Source organism: Gadus morhua, chromosome 2 (assembly GCF_902167405.1).
Source record: "Gadus morhua chromosome 2, gadMor3.0, whole genome shotgun sequence".
Classification (NCBI taxonomy): Eukaryota; Metazoa; Chordata; class Actinopteri; order Gadiformes; family Gadidae; genus Gadus; species Gadus morhua.
This window is the reverse complement of record NC_044049.1, coordinates 13,855,304-13,876,408: the sequence shown is the minus strand read 5'-3', so window position 1 is coordinate 13,876,408 and position 21,105 is coordinate 13,855,304. Positions and strand designations below refer to the sequence as shown.

Here is a 21,105-nt window from a genome sequence, read left to right as displayed (position 1 = left end):
ACCAACATGCATTATGTGCAGTATATTTAATAGGAGGAACTGTTTATTCAATTAAATATATATATATATTTATGGTTACCCACATATTGACTAATACATCAACATATTTTTTACTCTCGCATACACGTCATCGGTGACATCACGGCTTGTTTTCAGTGCTATGGCGTACCAGGAAGGGGACTCGCTGGAGTCTTGGCTCAGTGAGTGATTAATTCAATTTTTTCAATGAATAGATGCACATATTTAACTGAATGTATGTTGCTTGTTGGTGTTGTAGTTCACACTAAGCTTGCCTTTACTTAAACGGTCATGCAGTTCCCAATGCTAAAGGTAAAAGAGATAAGTTATTCTTGTAGTCATGAGCAGGAAAAGGGTGGAGAGCTTCAAACTGAATGTTGCCACATAATGATTATAAACATTTAATAATTAAATGTTCTCGGTTGTGATTTTAGAGATAATAAACCACACTTAATACTTTAGTTTATAAAAGCACATTCGTGGACAGAGCGTTCGACATGTTTGTCATGTTGTGGATGCTGATCGAGTTGCATTGCTAGTGTGAAGCAGGAATGAGAGCAATATAACGTTAGGTGTATAAATGTCGAATAATTAGTGTCATTGTCATTCTCATTGATGGCCAAATGCAACACAGGCAATGTGTTAAAATCGGAGGATTGGCTTATGTTAGATTGTGACACTGCATTTCTCTGGGGGTGGCAATGCATGTAACCTACTGACCTAACAACTTTCCCACAAATTATAATTTTGTCCGAATCGTAGATAAGGCCACCCACCCCACCAACAGACAAGAGGACTGGGAGTATATCATAGGCTTCTGTGACCAGATAAACAAGGAGCTTGAAGGGTTTGTATATCAATATTATTATCAATTATAACCATGTTTTAAAAACATACAGGGTAGGCTTAATAATAAATAATCTCTATTTCTCTCACAGTCCCCAGATTGCAGTGAAATTGCTCATCCACAAAATCCATTCTCCGCAAGAATGGGAAGCTTCGCAGGGACTGACAGTAAGACATGCCTCATTACTGTTAATAGGGTGATCTATTACCTTAAATCAACAATGGTTTCCTTCACCCATACGAGCATCTCCTCAGCTCTGTCTTTTGTTCAGGTGTTGGAGGCATGTATGAAGAACTGCGGGAGAAGATTTCATAACGAAGTTGGAAAATACAGATTCCTTAATGAACTGATTAAACTTGTTTCCCCAAAGGTGAGGCCCTTCTATTTACTATTTGGTGGTTTAGCAGATTATTTTATTCAAAAGGACTTATAATTGATTAAATTGAAGGGCAACCAAACCACAACACCAAACCCCTACACACATGTACATTGGTTTGCATTTGACAACTCTTTCTGCAGGTTAAACACATGCTGTTGCGTGCATAACTCCTTGTTGCATAACACCATTTTGAAAAAGCCAGGGAGTTTGGTTCTCCTTTAGTTTTCTTTTAGGTGCATCATTACTGACCACGAAGGGGTAGGCATCTTGCTCAGGGATGCCAACATGTTAGCTGTGGACATTGGGGTTCAACCCCAGGACATTTCCCCAGAGAGTCAGACACCCAAACCACCTTCTGTACTCTGTTGTCCTGCCAGTCTTTATATGTTACATAGCGAGTCTCATGGTCTAAGATGAAAGGTCACCACCTTGTCTGCTACCTGCCTCTTGCAAAACTGCCACTGTCTGTTGTCAGAGGTAATGTGACCAACGACAACAGGAGGTGGTCATCGATGTCTTTCCGAGTGGAACCCTAAATAATAAGTAATTGCCTTTTGCAGTGTTGGCACTGCTTTTCAGAACCATTCGTGCTGAACGCTAAAAGATATGTCTTATCAAAACCCTAAACCCTAAGTTCTGCCCGTTCTGCCTCTGTGATGTCTGCGGTCATTCCAAAACAAACTAGAGTGACAGAGGCCGCACATCCTGCATCTTGCGAACTTAGACCCTACGTCATATCATGACCTTTGCAATCCCAGCCCCCAAAACTCCCCGTTGATTCTACTGATGTTGGAACAACATTGATGTCTGCATATAAAGCATTAAGTGTGAATCACCCTAAGGGTCGAAGCTCCTTATCTACAAACTGCGGAGGACATGTGTGAAAACGGCTTATGATTATGCATGTAGACCGTCAGAAGATTGTTTTCTTTGGTCAGGGTCAGGTGTATGATGACATGAACCTCTTGTTTAATATCTTCTTTTTACACAGTACATGGGCGACAACGTGTCAGAGAAGGTAAAGGCGAAGACCATCGAGATGCTATACAGCTGGACTGTGGCCTTCCCGGGCGAGGCCAAGATCAGTGAGGCGTATGACACTCTGAGGAGACAGGGTAAGTGATGAGCTAGTCTCACAGTGCCAGCTTTTCCATATGAGGTGTCTTGGACTCAGCGTTGTTTCTCTGTGTCAAGGCCTGATTACTTATCGCGGACCGTACGCAGTATAATAACAGACTTGTGGTAAAACAACCGTAATTCAAAATGTGATTTAACTTACAATTGCTCAGTGGATAAAGCTATACCGTTGGATGGAATAAACCCATGGATGTAAATATACTAACAAACCTGATCCACGCGTGTTGGGCCGGAACTACGTCTGCATTTCGATGAATGACAAGGGTTCCAGCCAATGAGAATCGTGACTTGAGTCCCTTCAAGATGCTGCACGGCTAAACCTGATGTGTATCAGACATTCAGGACGACTCACATGGGGATATAGTGCTAATTAACGGAAGAGGCTGAAACTAGAGATGAGCTATGATTGCAACAAGGCCGCCACACTCCTGGTCATCTCTGTGTTCCTATGATTGGCTGATTGGTTGTATGATTGTGTGATGCTCTTAGGAAGATAATGGTGATGCATTTGATCCCATATCATTCACAGTTCGAACCATGATTTGAACCTACCGTGGTCCAATCGGCAAACATATACCTATTATCTCTCAGGTTTAATTAAAATTCTGACGAGTATTTGGCTATGTTCTATTTAAAGAGTAGGTATGCATTGTATGTTTCCTTCAGTGTTTTATGTTTCCGTATTTCTTTCTTATGTTAAGGATATTATTGGTAAGTAGTACAGCAAGTTATTTTTGACTGGTGGCAGACTTTGGCAGTAGGTCCTTCGAAAGATGTCAAACTTTTTCCGGGCAGCAGACCCTGTGACAACACCCACGCCTTCTTGTTCTCCAGGCCTGGTGACCGCTGATCCGAAGCTCCCTTTAGACAAGACTCTGATCCCCTCCCCACCCACCCGGCCCAAGAACCCAGTGTTTGAAAACGAGGATATGGGCAAGGTGAGAACACACTCACCCACACAGCTGTGCCAGGACTTTTCAACAGGGTGGACTTTTGCGAAGTAGGGTGGGCCCCTATTGTTTAGATCAATGTCTTTGATTCCGATATAGGCAGTACTGCAATCTTCCGAAAATTAAACAACACTTGATTTCAACACAGATCAGACGATTAATGGCAAACCATAATAGGCTACATTGATAAATAGATTATACTTTATTCATCCCCGGGGGGAATTTAAGGCACAAAATGCATGCATGCATGTGATTTTAACATCGAACATACAGACTTGTCAAATAGCTAGTCAAGACCATGGAGAAGAGAACCATAAAAAGTATTGATATGGTATATACTTATTTAGTATATGCTGCACGTGAACCTCCTAAAATGGCGCAATTTGATTGGTTCCCTTTCTCGTGATATTGGGTAGTATCCCATGATTGAGATCGCTAACTCGGGATATTGTTTTCAGCGCGTGAAAAAAACAAATAACCGCTAATATAAACAAATGAATCCCAGCAAAAAGTGTTGCCAGCCAGACAGCCAACCAGACAGCCAACCAGACAGCCAACCAGACAGACAGACAGGCAGACAGACAGACAGACAGACAGACTGACTGACTGACTGACTGACTGACTGACTGACTGACTGACTGACTGACTGACTGACTGACTGACTGACTCACTCGGCATCAATCAATAAAAGAAATGTCTCAACATTACTTGTGGTTGGAAATGAATCTCCTACCTGTCGTAGTCCGATGTGCTATTGTCTCACACGTTGCCCAGACGTGGACGTCTAGGCTAGGCACTGTATATCCTTAGTATTTCTCTGCATAAATTCCCTCCTTAAATTCTCGCTTGTGACAAAGAAGTGCCAAATGGCAAAGACAAGAAGTTCTCATGGAGGATCGAAGGCTCGTATGAATTCTCCCCGTGGTGGAAAAGATGCGCTCTGCTGTGCATGAGGTTGTGGTTCTGGCGTTATCGTGACTCTCAACAGCTTGTTCACACCCGGGAAAATGTCTCGTTGACAGCTGTCGATCAGGGACACGGTTTTGTACGATATTATTACTTCCTGTTTTTTTTGTTCTTTGAATTTTAAGTTAATGCCGGGCACTTCTGATAGGGTATTAAATCATAGTGGCATTGGCCCTCATGTGGCTACATGATTTGCATAAAAAAAAAAAGGCATTATTTTGTTAGAAACCCCCCCCCAAAAAGATATACAGATGCAATTAGAACAAATACTTAACTAATATATCATCTGCTTTGTGTTTACTGTGTGTGTGTGTGTGTGTGTGTGTGTGTGTGTGTGTGTGTGTGTGTGTGTGTGTGTGTGTGTGTGTGTGTGTGTGTGTGTGTGTGTGTGTGTGTGTGTACACGCATCTGCAGCTGCTTGCAGAGCTTCTTCGGAGCAAAAACCCAGAAGACCTACAGGAGGCGAACCGGTTGATCAAGAGCATGGTGAAAGAGGTGTGTAATCCCAGCTTGGTCACATGACCGGACACCGTTGTTTAACTATCGAACATGTGCGATGTAATGTCTGCAAGTTAAGCATATATTATTGCAGGTTGATTTATACACAAATTCAAACAAAACACGCCATTGAAAAATAAGCAAAACTGCACCTTTATAATGTTGAATGTTAATGAATTGTCTCTCTGGGTGAGCTTGCTGGACTGTATCTCTTAATTGGAATACATGTTGATACAGGTTTGAGGCAAAGTTTTTGTTACTGGTTATATTTTTTAGCACAAAAACCATCTGTTAATTCTCGAATGTATAGGGTTAGTCATTCGTAATGTTTGTTTCTGGGTGCCAGGATGATGCCCGGGTGCAGAAGGTGACGAAGCGCGTCCACACGCTGGAGGAGGTCAGCATAAACGTCAAGCTGCTGGCAGAGATGCTATCCCACTACGACCAGGAGCACTCCAACGACTCAGACAGGGAGATCATCAAGGTACGCACACACTCACAATATCCTTGTAGTTTATCTGCATTTCAATGTGTGTACAGGACGTCTTTGCAATATATCGTGCTAGAGACGCTTATTCATTTATGTCTGTTCTGGTTTTTCGTTAATGGTCCGTAAAATGTTGATAACATTTCCGTAAATGTTTTGCTGAATTGCTGTTGAATTTTCACTCAACTTTAAAGGTCCGATGGCATGCTACTTTATGGATGCTTTTATATAGGTTTTAGTGGGCCCCTAATACAGTATTTGAAGACTTTCAAGAAATTCAGCCTTGGTGCAGAATTACCGCCACTATGAGCCAGTCCCACAATGAGCTTTCCACAAACGTGACGTTTTTTAGAGGCGGGTCAAGGTGGAGGATGGGGATGTGGCCCTGAGCAGCTTGCGGCAACGGTACCATGCGCTAGTGTTTACAGTGGATGTATCGCAATAGCTCAGATTCATAATATCATCCGGAGGCGCAAGAATCGCGGGGAACAATCCCTTTATCCTCCATGTCACAGTTCAATCTGGACTTAAGGGAGTCAACCCCAAAGTTCCTTTTCCCCCAATTCCTCCTCAACCAAAACGTTTATCCAAATAACAAAGAAGTGTGTACACTCTTCCGTTACAGTGTGTGTATATATTCACACACACACATGACACTCGCACGGCCGTAGCTCATTATCTAATTGATAAGCCAAATTCTCTGGGCGGGCAAAGCAGAGAAAGGGGAAGTAACCTGGCCCCTTATGACGACATATGGGGCCAAATACCAAATCAGCGCGTCTGAGCATTCATTTTTCAAAGGCGGAGCAGGATACCTAGTGCTCATTTTACACCTTACGTCATTTCTAGCTACTGGGGGACCATAGACTCATATTGATGTTGCAAAACCTCATAAAGTGAAATTTCCATGCCATGGGACCTTTAACTTTGTGCCCAGGAACTCTACGAGCGCTGTGACAAGCTGAGGCGGGCTACCTTCAAAATGGCAACGGAAACGGAAGACAACGACATGAATTTGGGTGGGAAACCAACTTTTTTTGTGGGGGTTGTTTAGCGTGTTAAACAGCGTTTTCGTGTTCGGATTCGTGTGGACGCCAGATACGCAAACGATGACGTCATCGCCCCTCCAACCAGATGGGGAACGTTAGAGATCCGTCATATTTATTTTGTTTGATTTGATTTGTATTATTTTTGTGGCTTTAAATACAGCCCCTTGGTAAGTTTAATTACTAACTGTACATTAAATAGTATTTTCTGCTCAATCTAAAAGGTTTAAAAACTGCTTTCTCCGCCTCGTCTTCTTCTTTTATTGGTGGAGAACCAGCGCCACACAATGGCCTTGAATATTTACCACAGCGTTTCTACAACTAGATGCGTTTTCGCAATGAGTCTGTCTTTACGGAGATATTCCTGAAACGCATCAAAGGAAAACGGAGGGGGAAATATAGTTTTTCTACCGTGTGGACGGGGACTCAGTATCAAACTTTGTGCTACAGCGGCAATGAAATTGCTCACTAACTTAACACATTTAAATTGTGGATAATTGCAAGAATAATTGATAAAACTGCCATTTCAATTGGTAGTTGCCTGTATGATAATGATTTTACACTTTAACACTGTTCATTTATAAATGTATGACCCATCTGCAGGGGAAATCCTGCAAGCTAGCGACGACCTGTCCAGAGTCATAAACTCTTACAGGAAGATTGTGGAGGGCCAGAGGGTCAACGGAGAGACTGAAGACATCAGACCTACCACTGGTAACAGACCAGAAGGTACGTCTAGCAAACACCATCTACATCCTCATAATGTTACCATATTTGTGAAGTACTTTCTTATTTTAACCCTCTCTCATTCTCTCGCTCCCAGTTTTTCTGCACTATATCGCTCTTCCAATTGTAATTCTCCACCAGCTTATAAGAGAACAAACCAAACGATTGTGAATTGGACAAAAAGGGCCATGTTTAGAAGCTTGTGTTCTCTTTGATGTACCAGGTCATGTTAATGAAAACCCTAGTCTGTCTTTCTGCGCCCCATTCAGAACCTGCAGGGGTCTGTGAGAACACCGGGACCCTGATAGACCTGGCTGGCCTCGACGATGAGCCCCCCGACCGTCAGCCTGCGCCGCTTCCCCCGCCCGTCGCCTACCCTGACCTGCCATCATCGGGTGGTCACATGACCTTCCCCATCCCCATCCCCGCCCTGCCCCCGCCTCCAAAGCCCCCGGGTTGCACCCACGATTCGCATGGCAACAGCCCCCGCCTCGCGGCCACCAGCGGCGGCGGGAAAGCCTTGGCAGTGCTCTCCCTTCTGGACGACGAGCTGCTGTCGCTAGGTGGGGTTTCTGTTTTATTACTCACTCGTTGCTTACTATCACCCAGGTTTAGGAAGAGCTTGTTGTAGCTGTACGAAAAAAATTATGACCACCTAAAGTTAAAGTGACCCCCTGTTTGAGAACGAATTAGAACACCAGGAGGTTTTCTCTAGTTTTTTTAGTACTGTTGTGAGTATGCGATGTTGAACTTGAAACATGCCAGTCACTGTACATCAATGCTCCGAGAAGCTTTTACTATGTTGATGGTCATATGAGACCATGTCAATTTTTTTTGGCTCCTTTTTAAAGTAACCATATGTAGGATTTCTACATGCACAAACTGCTTTGAAATATAATTAAAAACAGGAGGTAATTTAACCCCAACTCTCTGCATTGCGAAGTCTCCAAAAGAGCCAATTTGGATAGGGAAATGGAAGAAAATTTATGTCCAGCACGGATAATGCCATAAATATCTGATTTTATTGTCTCAACCCAAAGAGATCACACAGTAGTGCTCTGAATCACCAGCTCAAACAGGCTGCCAATAACTCACCGGCCTAAGGGGTCAGTAATGATGAGGGATTTCTGATACTTACGCATAGTACCTTATAAGTTCAATTAATATTAGGAGAAATACTTTCTTTAATATATGTAAGTGGGGTTCCAGTGAGTGCTTCAGTTTTCGTCCAATAGCTCTTCCGTGCAACCAAGAATCTTTGTCATGGAGCACTTACTCCACTCTTAAATGTATACGTTGATTGTTCTCTGCATCAATTGTAAGTCGCTTTGGATGAATGCATGGTCTGCAAAATGACTAAATGTAAATGGTGTTCCCTTAGGACTGAATGAGCCCGTTTCCCCTCAGAGTGACCCAGCAATGCATGCGCTCAGTCAGGGTATGGCCCCATGGAGCTCTGTTCAGGTGAGATGAGTGCTTGATACCAGTACCATGTTCCAGCATGGGACTGTGGCTTTTTATTTGTCTGTACAATTGTATTGTAGCCATCAACAGCTCTGCTTTACATCAGGTCCTTTATTTTTATTAGTACATTATTAAGACATTTTTAACAACGCTGGTCTTTCAACATTATTACACACTTGACACACATGCAGAACATCCAATAGTCGACCATTCGTCCGTTGAACATCCAATAATACTTTTTTTTTTTAAAGGGCTGTGGTTTGTTTAATTGTTTAAAGGGACACTGTCTAATATTTTAAGTCATTTATTTCCTCAAATCAACGTATTCATTCATAAATAAGTCCTCATTGGTGTAAAATTATCTCTGCCGGAAATCTCACTTATCCTCCTGAGCGAAGAATAATTAATCTGTAGTTACATAGGACGGGTAAGCTTCATGGAGGCTTCCATATTCTTCGGGTCTATGAACTGCCGAGAGGGACAAAAAGCACTACGTGGTACATGAAATGCAAACGCGTTTTCACTCTGAGCCAGCGTGAATGATGACTGAAATAATTCACTATCTTGCTCGAGGAATAATTACTCATACATCATTAGCTTACACTAATGATTCAATGCAGTTTGAAATTTGTTTAAAATAACGTAGTATTGGATGTCATGACACATCTTCTTGGCACATACTGCCCACCGTAGTTTTTGAACAAGCGAGCAATATTAGTTTGAATGCAATATACAATTGTACCACTAGATGGGAGTAATTTTTACACAGTGTCCCTTTAAATAAGATGCACACTTTAAGACCAAATTGTTAAATATATAATGTCAATCATTTTAAATGATGAACATAATGTCTCTCCTCCTAGCCACCAGAAGTGGGCGTAGACCTGTTGGGGAGCATCGCTCAACAAAACCCAGTCATGGTGCCGATGGGACCCCCCCCACACACTACCATCCCCAAACACTCTGTATACTGCCCACACACTACACACTCTGTACAGCCCACACAAACGACACACTCCATACAATCCACACACACCCCACACCCAACAAACACCCTGCAGGACCTCCAAGACATGGCCATGCTTGGCTTTGGAGAGAACAAAAGGTTAGTGCGTTACGTCAACAACTGCAACTCTCATTCAGTAATGACTGGATCCCAGAATATTAGTTTTATTGAACATAGATCATTTTGAATCTTCCACAGTCTTCCATCCAAGATAGTGCCGTCGGGAGGGGAATTCATTTTTTAATAATTAAAAGCCTCAGCCTTTTGGATAACATCATTTGGATATAGAAATCATCAAAAGATTTTGTAGGAATTGTTATTGTTTTCGATAGGTTTAACCTTAATGTGACCTATTTAATTAATTTTCAGCCTGGCTGGCCAGATTTTAGGCGCTAGCTTCGGGATGCCAGCCGCTGTGTCCGGGCAAGCTAGCAACTCGTCCGCTATGGCCCAGGTCCTCCACCCCGGCTCCCCCGCCGTGTCCCAGTCCAAGGCCCAGAGCCTGGGCTCGGCCCCCGGGAGCCCGCTGTTCCACTCCATGTCCCCCGGCCATCCCCCCTTGCCTGCCAGCCCCTCCAGAGGGCCCGAAGTGTCCCTGGCCAGCGTCCACGTCCCACTGGAGGCCATCAGACCCAGTAGGTACCTTTTTAAAAGAAGGAAGTGGGGGGGGGTGGTTCGTGAAGGAGGTGTGTGTGATTGTCTTGTCCGTCACTAGGTAAGGTGCTGCCCTTGACGGCCTACGATAAGGACGGCATGCGCGTGCTGCTGAACTTTGCAGCGGACGGCCCCCCGGGGAGACCTGATGTACTGGTAATGGTGGTGTCCATGTTGAACACAGCACCCGTGGCTGTCCAGAACATGGTACTGCAGGCAGCTGTTCCTAAGGTAACTCACGCACGCACGTAAACTACTAACTACAGGATCATTAGAAGATGATTGTTTAAACTGTGCCGCACTGTTCACTCTGTATAGTATACAAGGAGTATAGTTTATGTTTGCAGTTTACAAATAATGGCTTGGATTTAAAGTTAGTTCACTCTTTGGAAACAGTGAGACGAAGTCTAGACAATATAACAGTGTTTTGTTAGGCCTTTCCCGATGCTGACATATAAAATCCAGTCTCCAGTACAGGATTTAAGTTGCATGTTGGACAGAACTTGTTAGTGTTAGTCCAGTGTAAGGTGAATCAAAATCTGCTCCACAGTCCATGAAGGTGAAGCTGCAGCCTCCATCTGGAACAGAGCTGGCAGCTTTCAACCCCATCTTCCCCCCGGCCTCCATCACCCAGATCATGCTGCTAGCTAACCCAGCCAAGGTATGGGTCCCCCTGCAGACAGTCTCATAACGCTGCTAGCTAACCCAGCCAAGGTATGGGTCACCCTAAACATAGCCTGATTATGACTGTCAGAGTTACTATCAGAGGTGATAACGATGAACACAATCAAAGTAACTATAGGTTCCATTAATGCTGAACACTAACATAGTTACTTTAAGGGTTACTGCGTATAAATGTGTACTGCCTTTGGGAAGATATTTATCCTGAATATTTAAAGGCGTTTCGGAGCCGATCACACACAGGCCAAACCCTTCATGGGTTTGGCCTGCATGATAAATAATCGCTGATGACATCAAGATACAACTGCTGTCAGTCAATAGTTAAGTGTTTTCGTTACCCTCCTACAGTATAGCAGTGTATATATTTTTTTTCCCGTTACTCTCTACTAGTAAAATGAAGGATGATGAGCTCCTCTTACAATGCCACCCATGTGTTCACAGGAGAAGGTGCGGCTGCGCTACAAGCTGGGCTTCACTCTGGGGGAGCACCAATGCAACGAGGCGGGAGAGATAGACCAGTTCCCCCCCACCGAAACATGGGGTCATCTATAGCATCCCCCTCTGGCCTATTCCTGCACACTGCTGGGCCGTACCATGTCGGCCACTACAAAGGGGGGTTTTCTGTTGTATGTATTACCAGGAGAATAAGAGGAAACCAAGAGATTCATAAGGAGATGTGCTCATACACACTGCTGTTTAGCTTATCATTCCATATTATTTATTACTGTCATTATTTGATTAACAAGATGCTTTGCAGAGAGTGCGATCAAGTTTTAGATACTGTACATTGCTGTAAAAACCAAAGGGCTATGCTGGCCATCTTAATTTAATTTAATTTAAACTAAAAATATTTAGCTTTTTAACGTAACACAGTTTCTCTTTGGCTCAGATTGTCATTTGTAATGAATTTATTTCACAACAGGCCAACGAGTTGCATGCTCTGCCCCCTTGCTTGCCTCATGTACAACTGCAGATTCCTGTACACGTTGCTTTTCAAACCTGCAATCAAGCAGTAGTGTTTTGATTTGAGCCCGTTTTTAATCTGAAGTAAACATACACCCCGGCATAACTATTCAGGTTCCCCTTACAGACCTCTGAACTGTTACGAGGTTAACAGAGAAGTATCTGCAAACTGTCACGCAGACAAGCACTTTGAACGCCTTTGGTTTAAGTTATAGATTTTTAAATATGAATGAGCAAGTAATGTATTATTTTTGAAGAGATGGACTTGTGAAATGGAACAACGATGAGGGTGGGACATTAGGCTGTATGGGGAAAAGCGTAATTTCTTGTTATTTTATGTGATGTTTTTTATTGGTGCATATCAAGTGTTTGAGCTGTTTTTGTATTTTAGAACTTGATGCATCATTTTGACATGCTCAGATGTCTAATGGTTATATTAAGGTTGTTGATGGATCTGCAAAATGCCTGAGAAATAAAACTCTAGCACTTTATTTCTGCATTTTTATTGTGCTCTCTTGAGTTGCGATGATGCACTATTGCCGTTTTATTACATTGAATTGTAATTATCTTTTGAAACCGTAATTGCAGTTATGTGCCCAGATATTTTTTAATTGTTTCTTTGTAATCAGTGTTGCTTAAACAGCCTTTGACAGGAATTTGATTATCAAGTCCCCAAAATGTGTATTAAATCTAGGCAACTGGTGTGGTCATGCCAACTACAACAGTATAATCATTATGGGATGTCCTACCTGGGCCTCCCTTAAAGCATTGTGGCTTCACTGGGAGTTGCTGACATTGTGTGGATTGGGTGTGTGTAGTGTAAATAGGTGTGAACATCTGTGCAAGTCAAGTGTCCATGTTAAGTGTGGAGAGACCAGTCTGTATATAATGTTTGTTTTAATTGTATGCAGCATGAGGAAATAAATATTACTTTCAATGGGTGAGTACTGTGTCTACCTACTTGCACTTTTCCCATTTGTTACGCTATGTGCATTGTAAGGACCTGAAATCTGTTTCAATGTATTTACTTAACTGTTTATTATCAAAAAGCATGTTTCAATCAGTTGATTTAATATACAGTACAAAAACAATACAACACGGAGGGGTAAAAAAAAAAAAAAAAGACAAAGGCTTTCAGCTAAAACACTGGTCTTCAGACTGCCACGGTCCCTTCTTTGACGATGGCCATGGCAAGGTTCCTAGCCAGGGCCAGTCTCAGCAGTTCCACCTTGGTTACCTCCACGTCTTCATCCTGAAAGGTCATGGGTTTGACAGACCTCTGCTTTACAACTTTTAGGCTGGCCAACGCTTCCTAATATTCATGGTGCATTTTTAAAAAACAAACTAAGTGACATAAAAGCCTGTCAGTGTAATTCAGGCTTACAATAAAAAGAACTCAGTTGCCGATTGAAATCTAATGTATTTTTTACGTGAAATGATAAAGGAAAATAAGTTATGTACAATTAGTTAATTATTTAAACAGCATCTCATGCTGAACGGTGATGAGTTTGCACCCCTAGTTCATCCATGTATGAGCGACCGTATCCTCAAATTAAACCAATTAAGTGAAATTTGATTGTTCACTCTCAGCCCAAAGGTCGTACATTATGAAGCAAGATACCTAACCCCTACGCTTCCAAAATGAATGTCACTTTGCAGAAATGCATGTGCTTCAATGACCATCTTTATAGACTGAGCATTGTGACGGGGTGGTTGGAATCAGTACCTGCATGGGTGCATCCAGGCCCGTGGGGATCTTCAGTGAGGAAGTGAGGTCCTCCAGACAGAAGATGAGCTCATGGGTTTGGTCCGCTGAGAAGATAGCCTGCGATAGGAATAACAGCAGCAGAGTTTAACTCACACCCCTGGGGCTGCCATGACGACATAATAACTGCCACTGGTGGGATTGCATACATAGCTAGGTAGAAAGAACCCCTCCTTTGTCTGCTACCCTCAGTGTAATCATCTAAAACAGCTATTTGCATTCAATGTGTCATGACATATGGCTGGCAAGTGTGCTGCAACAGCTTTTTTGATTGGTTACACTTATACTAACCCTAAACACCCAATCAGTGGTACACCTTTTCATGGTGCCAGGGTATCTATAGGGACATTTTTCATCAGTAAAATGAGCCGGCTAAAATCGGTGGCAGCTGCGATTTGACAGCTGGACTTATTCAGACATCAACATTTACGAGCCAATTAATGGTCGATAGAACCTTTTTTTGATGCAAATTGTATAATGATGACATTTCGGGTTCCCATGTATTCCTTTCATTAACTTTAGGCGGGAGTCTGACCTCCTTCTGCTCCAGCAGGGGCAGCGCGTCCGTCAGCAGGGTCATCCAGAAGCTGCGCGGGGCGATCTGTGCCGTCATGAGGGACAGGAGGAGCGTGGCGGCGTCCGAGAAGCGATTTTCCCCGTACAGCTTGTGGAACTCGCGGTACTTTCCTGCAGAAACACACATAGCGGTCTACATTCTTCAGATGCATTACACACACACACACACACACACACACACACACACACACACACACACACACACACACACACACACACACACACACACACACACACACACACACACACACACACACACACACACACACACACACACACGGCTGGTCTTGTGATCCCTCCTGTGTGTGTCATGGGGTCCGAATTTGCAGCTCCCCCACCAGGGCTTGGTGGACAACAGTCAGGTTTGGAGAGTCGACGGGCTAATAAATCAAATTTCTGTTCAATGCTTCCACATAATTAATGCAGTTGAATGGAGCCCGGTTGCATGTTTTTTACTTTTTACACTCAAGGGTCTATTATTGCTGGAAAGACAATGGGGTTTTATCAGACGTCAGAAGTCATTTATGGATTTTTGTGTCCGAGTTTTTTCTTAAATATCCTTAGTCAAAAGCATCAAACATTCACAAGAATCACATGCTGGTGCGTTAAGGCCGATTATAAGAGTGTGTGTGCATCATATGACAGTCCAGGAATGGCTCTTGGGAACCAGCCAGGACACCGTTAATGTGCCTGAATGTGCACTAAAGTCCATGTGAAGAGGCATTCAACCTTATGAGACAGGGAGAAGGCCCAGGTCATACGAAAACACCACGGCTTTGGGCTCCTACCTAGGAAGGTGAGCCTGTCGCTAAGCAACATGGCCGGCCCAAGGTTGTCGATCAGGTCTAGATCAGAGAAGGTACCCCTGGCGCAGTAGTCTTGCAGGAATCTGTAACACACACACACACACACACACACACACACACACACACACACACACACACACACACACACACACACACACACACACACACACACACACACACACACACACACACACACACACACAATGCTCACAGAGAGAAGGGAGCATCCCCAACCTATACAATAATATGCATTCAGGGGAAGAAGCTGGATGGCCTAAATTCTGAGACCAAGACACACCCATGTGCCTCAAGTAGCCATTACAAGGAGGTGATGCAGTCGTATTAAACAAAGACGTTGAAAGATGGTGCGAGCTACGAGAGAGACGCAGAGGAACTGTCCTAAGAAACAAGTGGTCAGCAATTTTTTGTTGGTGTTTTTGCACTTGTAAATATCCCTTGTAAATAGAGTGTAGGCTAATCGCGTTTGTAGCCTACACTCAAGACGTGAACTTATTCTTGCATGCGGCTGTCTTCATTTGGCAGTATGCAAATTATTCTAAAGAGATCTAGACTCCGTGCGCAGCCACGCCTTCTCCAGTGAACCAAGAAAGCCCCCGCTGTGACGAACAGGGATTTTAGATTTTTCAACACTCAACTTCGCTATCGCGCCAACGTCAACCAACTCGTGAACTGCCTGCCGCCATGTTTATTGTTTAATGGGGTAGAAGGGTCGCATGGACTATACTTCATCCAGCTCAGGTTGCATATCCGTGCGTGTGCGCGTGTCAGCTCATTAGCATCTGTACTGTGACACACCTCTCCGAAGTGTACTCATGTGTTTTGGGGGAATGGCCTAAAGGGAGGGGTGGGTAGGTTTTTGGTTGGTTACTACATAATCACGCTTACTCTGGCAAATCATCTACCCCAGTTTTAAAGAGTTGAGGATTGAATATGAACAAATTTTGGCCACTGACTACCTCGATGACATTCAATTCCTGCCCTCAATCTGCCAAATATGGACGTTTTCCGCTGCTGGTTGCACAAATCATAAACAATGGCATTTACAGTCTTTGTTTTGCAGTGTTGCATATATTCTTGACTCTTACTAGGACTTGAGGGATATGGGTCTGTAGCAAGCCACAAATCCACTTCCTGCTCGCACAATCTTTAAATAGAGTTTCTTGCAGACGTATACGTCATTATTCATTGACGCGTGCACTAACCTCTCTGATATGAGTGTGGCGAAGGCGGCGTCTTTGGCCCTGATGCTCCAGGAGAGAGCAGACCCAAGCCGGTTGTTCCTCAGTGCCCGCTTGGCCATTATCTTACAGATGCTTCGCACTTGGGAGAGATGGTTCCCGTAAGAAGGTCCCCACAAGGTCAGTGAAATTAGAAAGTGTATCTGGAAATGTGGCCATTGAATGTACGTGTATATAATGGTGGTGTGTACACAGACTGACTGACTGACTAACTAACAGACTAAGAGACCAACCTTGCTCGGACATCTGCCTTTGTTCACAGATCCTGAGGACCTTGAGAGCCTTGCGCTCCGTGTCCAGGGGAACATGCTCAATCTGCTGCTCCAGGTATACGCGGCCAAACTCGGGACAGTGGTCAAAGTAGTCCACCGCCAGCTGCCACAGACTACACACACACATTAAGTAGGTCAAACAAAAAATCACAGGAAATTCTAACATAAGTTCTCAACCCAGCCAGAAAAGTGACAACACAAAATGTGCGCTTCATTTGGAAAGGAAAGATGAAAAACATCATTTTTGAAAGATATTTTTCCACCAAGGTCGTGCCATAAATAAAGGAGAACCCCTCTTTAAACACCACAAAAAAGGTTCCCTATGAGGCCCACCCAGGGTGAACGGTGCCTTCTCGTTACCTGTGATGGGTGAACAGACCCGAGGCATACTCCAGCAGCAGAAACTCCCTCAGGTTCGAGCCAAAACTGAGCACAAGAGAAAATGTTAGACATCGTACTTTCTTTATTGACGTAACTATTAAATTATGCATTCCTCGCATAATTCTGCGGCGTAGAATGATATCCATGTATGGATGGATGTTTAGCTCTTCGTTTTCCCGTTTTGCTCTTAGTGCAAAGCCTGGTGCTTGAGTTAATTGAATGAAAAAATTCACAGAGCATTCAAAGCCACCTACTGTAGGTTGTGGGACTGAAGGAGGTTGCAGTGATCCAGTAGGTCCGTCAGATGGGCAACAAACCACCAGTTGTTGAGGGCAATGCTAAAAGAGTATACAAATGATTGAAACAGTTCAATGTTTTACTTCACTATACAGCCATATGACAGGAACACTACGTGGTTGAGCATTACTTGATGATAGTTTGTGTTTGCGTCTGTATGTGGGCATTACCTGCAGTCCTTGATGACCTGGTGGATGTCAAACTCAAAGGCAGCCAATAAGATGCTGTCCAGAGGTTCTGGGGCGCTTCGCGAGTCAAACATGGCCAGGCATGACTAGAACATACCACTAGGTTAACATTTTCCCCAAAGGCAGTACGTTACAAAACACACAGATCGAGTTTAAAAAAATAAAATATATATATCCCAATAAATAGATAAACCAATATCTTTCATTTCACATCCATCCAATACCACCATCAACAATATTATTGAATTATAGTGTCGGTAACTTAATAAAATCATGAGTAAAATTCACATTGTTTAATACTGGTAATGACGCACTATAAATCAGTCGAAGCGACTGAGACTAACAAGAACTCACTAAGAGTAAGAGTGTATGTAGCGTATACCTGTGCATAGTAATGCAGCTCTGTGGGCTTGACCGTGGGGTGGGAGAAGAGCAGGCGGGTGACCAGGAAGTGATACCAGGTGCTGAGCAGGTCCTTCTGCTCCAGTATGGCATCCTCATCCCCCATCAAGATCTAGTTAGGCATAACACCACAGGGGTTTAGAAGACCTTTGTATGGACGTAGCATCCGTAAGAAAATACTATTTTGCACCGGTCGATTTGCCATCATCAGAATGCGCCGTGTTTGAGAGAACTAGCCAGGTACCAAATTAAGAAAACAATATATTGGCTTTGTTTTACAAGAACAAAATCACATATCTTCCCCTTTACTTAGAATGGTGGCGGATCAACCTCATCCCCCTATCGCAAACCAGTTCAAGGCTGTTAGAGGAGCTACACGCTTGTCTTTTACACATGAGCTTCAAAAAAACAGGCGCCATGGCTGCCACTTGGTAGACTGTGTCTAAACACTAGCAGGGTTGGGGAACAGAATGTAGCATCCTGCATTCACGGTAAAGGTCACAGACCTTGCAGATGAGCTCCAGGTTGGGATCACTGGCGAAGGAGTTGTCTTGCAGGCTGTGGTCCACCATGTCGTGCCAGTGTCTCCATTTGACGTCGAACTCTGTCAGTGTCTGGCTTCCGCCAGGCTGGGGGGGAGGGTCAAGGGGTCACAGAGGTCAAGGGTGACCAACTAGAAAGAGCTATAGGAGAGCCGTGATAGATTGATTTGTATGACGTGACCTGGCAACATTTGGTTAAAACTATATTTGGAGAGTACAGACGATATAATGACCCTATAACATGACTGAGACAATGCAAGTATGTGAGCCGTACGTTGTAGACAGGCATCTTGCTGAGCAGGTTGTCCATCTGCTTATACATGCTTCTGGCAGCCGGCTTCAACACGCCCCACTTCACCAGCATCTGTCTGGCCTCGTCCATTCTGCCCTGCATCAGATAGCTCAGCACCTGTAGCAAAGGTAGTGGTGGTCATTCAAGAAATCCTGTGCAGCTCAGCTGCTAGATATGGCATTACCCCTGCCAGGTTTAGGGCGCGGTTTGACTGACAGGGGCCACCATTGCTAAGAATATAAGCAAATATGGTATCAGTGCCTGCCAAATGACAGTATTATAATACTAGATAATATTTCAGACAAAAACATGACGCTTTGATACCATTGGTTGTGTGGACTTAAAAAAGGGCAGTGAACATGTTAATAGGTCTTCTATGACTAAAAAAATGATATTCATTTTCCAAGAAATTAACCACCAAATCACTATTAAATCTACAATATGCTGTAGATCTTATGAATGAAGCTAACCTGTGAAGTGTTTTTGTTGCACTCACCACATCCCAGTAGCCATGGTGCTCAGTGGGGCTCTCACTCTGAAGGACCTCCTGGGCCTTCTCATCCACATCAGCCTTGTGCAGCCTCACCCAGTCCAGCAGGTGCAGCAGAAGAGACCCCCCTGAGTGAATCACACATTTAGGCCCAATCCCATTTCTACCCCTTTCCCCTTCCCCCTCCCCCTTGTTTTGAAGGGGTAAGTGGAAGGGGTAAGGGGTAGAAATGGGATTGGGCCTTAACCTTTAAAAACACTGTTCATACATAGTGGAATTGTTTATTTTTGATAAAGATAAAATAGTTATACAAGTAATAAACCCAAGGAGGGGAATTAAGGTGTTACCAGATATAACATAAATACATCTATTTACAACACACCTGAGAGTGAGTGAAATGAGAGATTAAATTTAAAAAAAAGGTTGGGCAGATCTAACCTGGAGCAGCATCAATGAAAAGCACTTCACAAAGATTCCAGATCAGCTCGATAGCCAAGAGAATTGACACCTGTCATGAAACACAAGCATATCTTCCTAAGGTTTCCCTTGTCTACAGAATGCAACTGTCTATTCATTTATAAAATTGTCATTTAGCAGCTAGTAGAGATATAATTATGAAATAATCTGGTTAAACGTAGAAATAGCAATACCTGATTTCCATACTGTGTGGCCAATTCTGTATCTTGTGTTAAAACTGGGAAAGTAGAAAACAAGAGTATATTTAAAATATATACAACTAATATAACAACTAAAAATGCATTATTACAAATATATTATAATAATAAAAATAGAGGGCTTGATACATCAACTGAATTTAAATGTTGATACCTGCAACTTGCTGTAGCTCTTCCATGCACGCTCGAATAACTGATCTGTAGTTTTTACTGATGCTGACGAACCTTGTGGGACAAAAGGAGTGCCATCAGTCGCTCACTGATTTCACAAATATAACTTAAGTTATCTCTATCACATACAGAACGAGGATCTTACTGTGTTTTCTTGTTTTTGTTAGGCAGGTCCTCTCTAATGGTCTGCAGTCCGACGAAGATGTGGTGGGATTCATTAAAGAGTTTGCGTAAAATAGGAGAGTAGATGTCCTCATCTTTCCTAACCTCATGGATGAAGGAGGAGCATGTACCCACAGAGCCTGACAAGCACAGAGATTGTAAAGGTATGAAGATAAAGTGACGAGGATATTGACGCATGCAAGAATCGTAACTATTTGGTAATACACACCTGATGATTTGTAGATAGTGTCATACACCAATATGTCTCCAGGACCCCAAACAAACCCCAAATGATTTCCTTCACTGGCCGGGATGTTCTGGAATTGAGCATCATATTGGTAAAAGCTGAACGTATAAAGGCAAAAGAATGGCACAACACGTTTCCTTTCTGGAAATGTATGTCAGTTGCCTGCATGTTTTAACGTTACTTTTGGTAACTGTTAGCCAAGTTAGCAATGCCAGTAAGCCTAACCGTTCAAGAAAAAGTATTCGACTTACAGTTGTTGTCGGCTCAACGTCTAACTCCTCCATTTTAAAACCAATCAGATCAATATACCGTTGGTTGGTTTGAATTTAGGCACCTTTATAAAACACAAACATTTCATGACATTTACTGCTAGCGCTGCTCGCTCCCCCGCCTCAAAGATTCAGTCAAAGGACCCCAAACGCATGTAGTGGTGACGTCAGTGTGGGGTTATCATTGCCTGCTTAAAAACAACTTTAAATGCATTTGTTATCGTATTCATTTTTCATATTTATTTTGAATATAGCTTGAGCACACTCATTTAATGAATAGAGACGTATAGGAGAAAATCTGAGAGACTGCAGTATCGAGATATTACGTTATGCTCCAATATCTTTACTGTCCTCGTTCTACATCCATGCAGTGGTCATGGCAGTAAGAAAAACAAGATGGCCACTGTGATCTACTCCAATCATGACTCAAATCAAACCATCCTCAAATCTATATGTTAATTTTCTTACTGCACGAGAACTGTGACTAGCA

General features: G+C 43.1%; 2 protein-coding genes across 4 annotated transcripts; one reads left to right on the top strand and one right to left on the bottom strand.

The window, feature by feature from the left end:
* The first annotated feature begins 96 nt into the window (after positions 1 to 96).
* Positions 97 to 12,928, top strand: gga3b (golgi associated, gamma adaptin ear containing, ARF binding protein 3b). 3 transcript variants are annotated; one of them, XM_030346751.1, is made up of 17 exons: positions 97 to 200; positions 781 to 865; positions 957 to 1,032; positions 1,137 to 1,235; positions 2,236 to 2,359; positions 3,216 to 3,319; positions 4,712 to 4,792; positions 5,142 to 5,279; positions 6,220 to 6,301; positions 6,932 to 7,057; positions 7,300 to 7,617; positions 8,436 to 8,518; positions 9,382 to 9,623; positions 9,894 to 10,159; positions 10,240 to 10,409; positions 10,729 to 10,839; positions 11,301 to 12,928. In XM_030346751.1, exons 1-17 carry the CDS (start codon positions 161 to 163, stop codon positions 11,409 to 11,411), a joined length of 2,256 nt encoding a protein of 751 aa, XP_030202611.1. In that variant the 5' UTR covers positions 97 to 160; the 3' UTR covers positions 11,412 to 12,928. The 3 variants fall into 3 exon arrangements, with proteins under 3 accessions (XP_030202611.1, XP_030202619.1, XP_030202613.1); XM_030346759.1 differs by having other exon boundaries at positions 10,729 to 10,892; XM_030346753.1 differs by having other exon boundaries at positions 98 to 200; positions 7,324 to 7,617.
* On the bottom strand, positions 12,836 to 20,630 carry nup85 (nucleoporin 85). Its single transcript, XM_030346772.1, has 19 exons — positions 20,598 to 20,630; positions 20,329 to 20,416; positions 20,083 to 20,239; positions 19,921 to 19,991; positions 19,743 to 19,786; positions 19,531 to 19,600; positions 19,099 to 19,220; positions 18,585 to 18,719; positions 18,275 to 18,397; positions 17,749 to 17,880; positions 17,349 to 17,452; positions 17,136 to 17,219; positions 16,861 to 16,926; positions 16,462 to 16,613; positions 16,193 to 16,310; positions 14,952 to 15,052; positions 14,123 to 14,274; positions 13,549 to 13,647; positions 12,836 to 13,074 (listed from the first exon to the last, which is right to left on the bottom strand). Exons 1-19 carry the CDS (start codon positions 20,628 to 20,630, stop codon positions 12,976 to 12,978), a joined length of 1,950 nt encoding a protein of 649 aa, XP_030202632.1. The 3' UTR covers positions 12,836 to 12,975.
* Between the last annotated feature and the right edge of the window lie 475 nt (positions 20,631 to 21,105).

What these genes read in the sequence shown, in the direction of transcription:
- gga3b (XM_030346751.1), top strand. Translation starts at nt 161, where the DNA reads ATGGCGTACCAGGAAGGGGACTCGCTGGAGTCTTGGCTCA. An exon ending in CAGACAGGGAGATCATCAAG is followed by an intron (nt 5,280 to 6,219) that starts GTACGCACACAC and finishes CTTTGTGCCCAG; the next exon opens with GAACTCTACGAGCGCTGTGA. An exon ending in CACTGGTAACAGACCAGAAG is followed by an intron (nt 7,058 to 7,299) that starts GTACGTCTAGCA and finishes TGAAAACCCTAG; the next exon opens with TCTGTCTTTCTGCGCCCCAT.
- nup85 (XM_030346772.1), bottom strand. Translation starts at nt 20,630, where the DNA reads ATGGAGGAGTTAGACGTTGAGCCGACAACAACT. An exon ending in AGAGCTACAGCAAGTTGCAG is followed by an intron (nt 19,787 to 19,920) that starts GTATCAACATTT and finishes CTACTTTCCCAG; the next exon opens with TTTTAACACAAGATACAGAA. An exon ending in GCCTGGATGCACCCATGCAG is followed by an intron (nt 13,075 to 13,548) that starts GTACTGATTCCA and finishes ATGACCTTTCAG; the next exon opens with GATGAAGACGTGGAGGTAAC.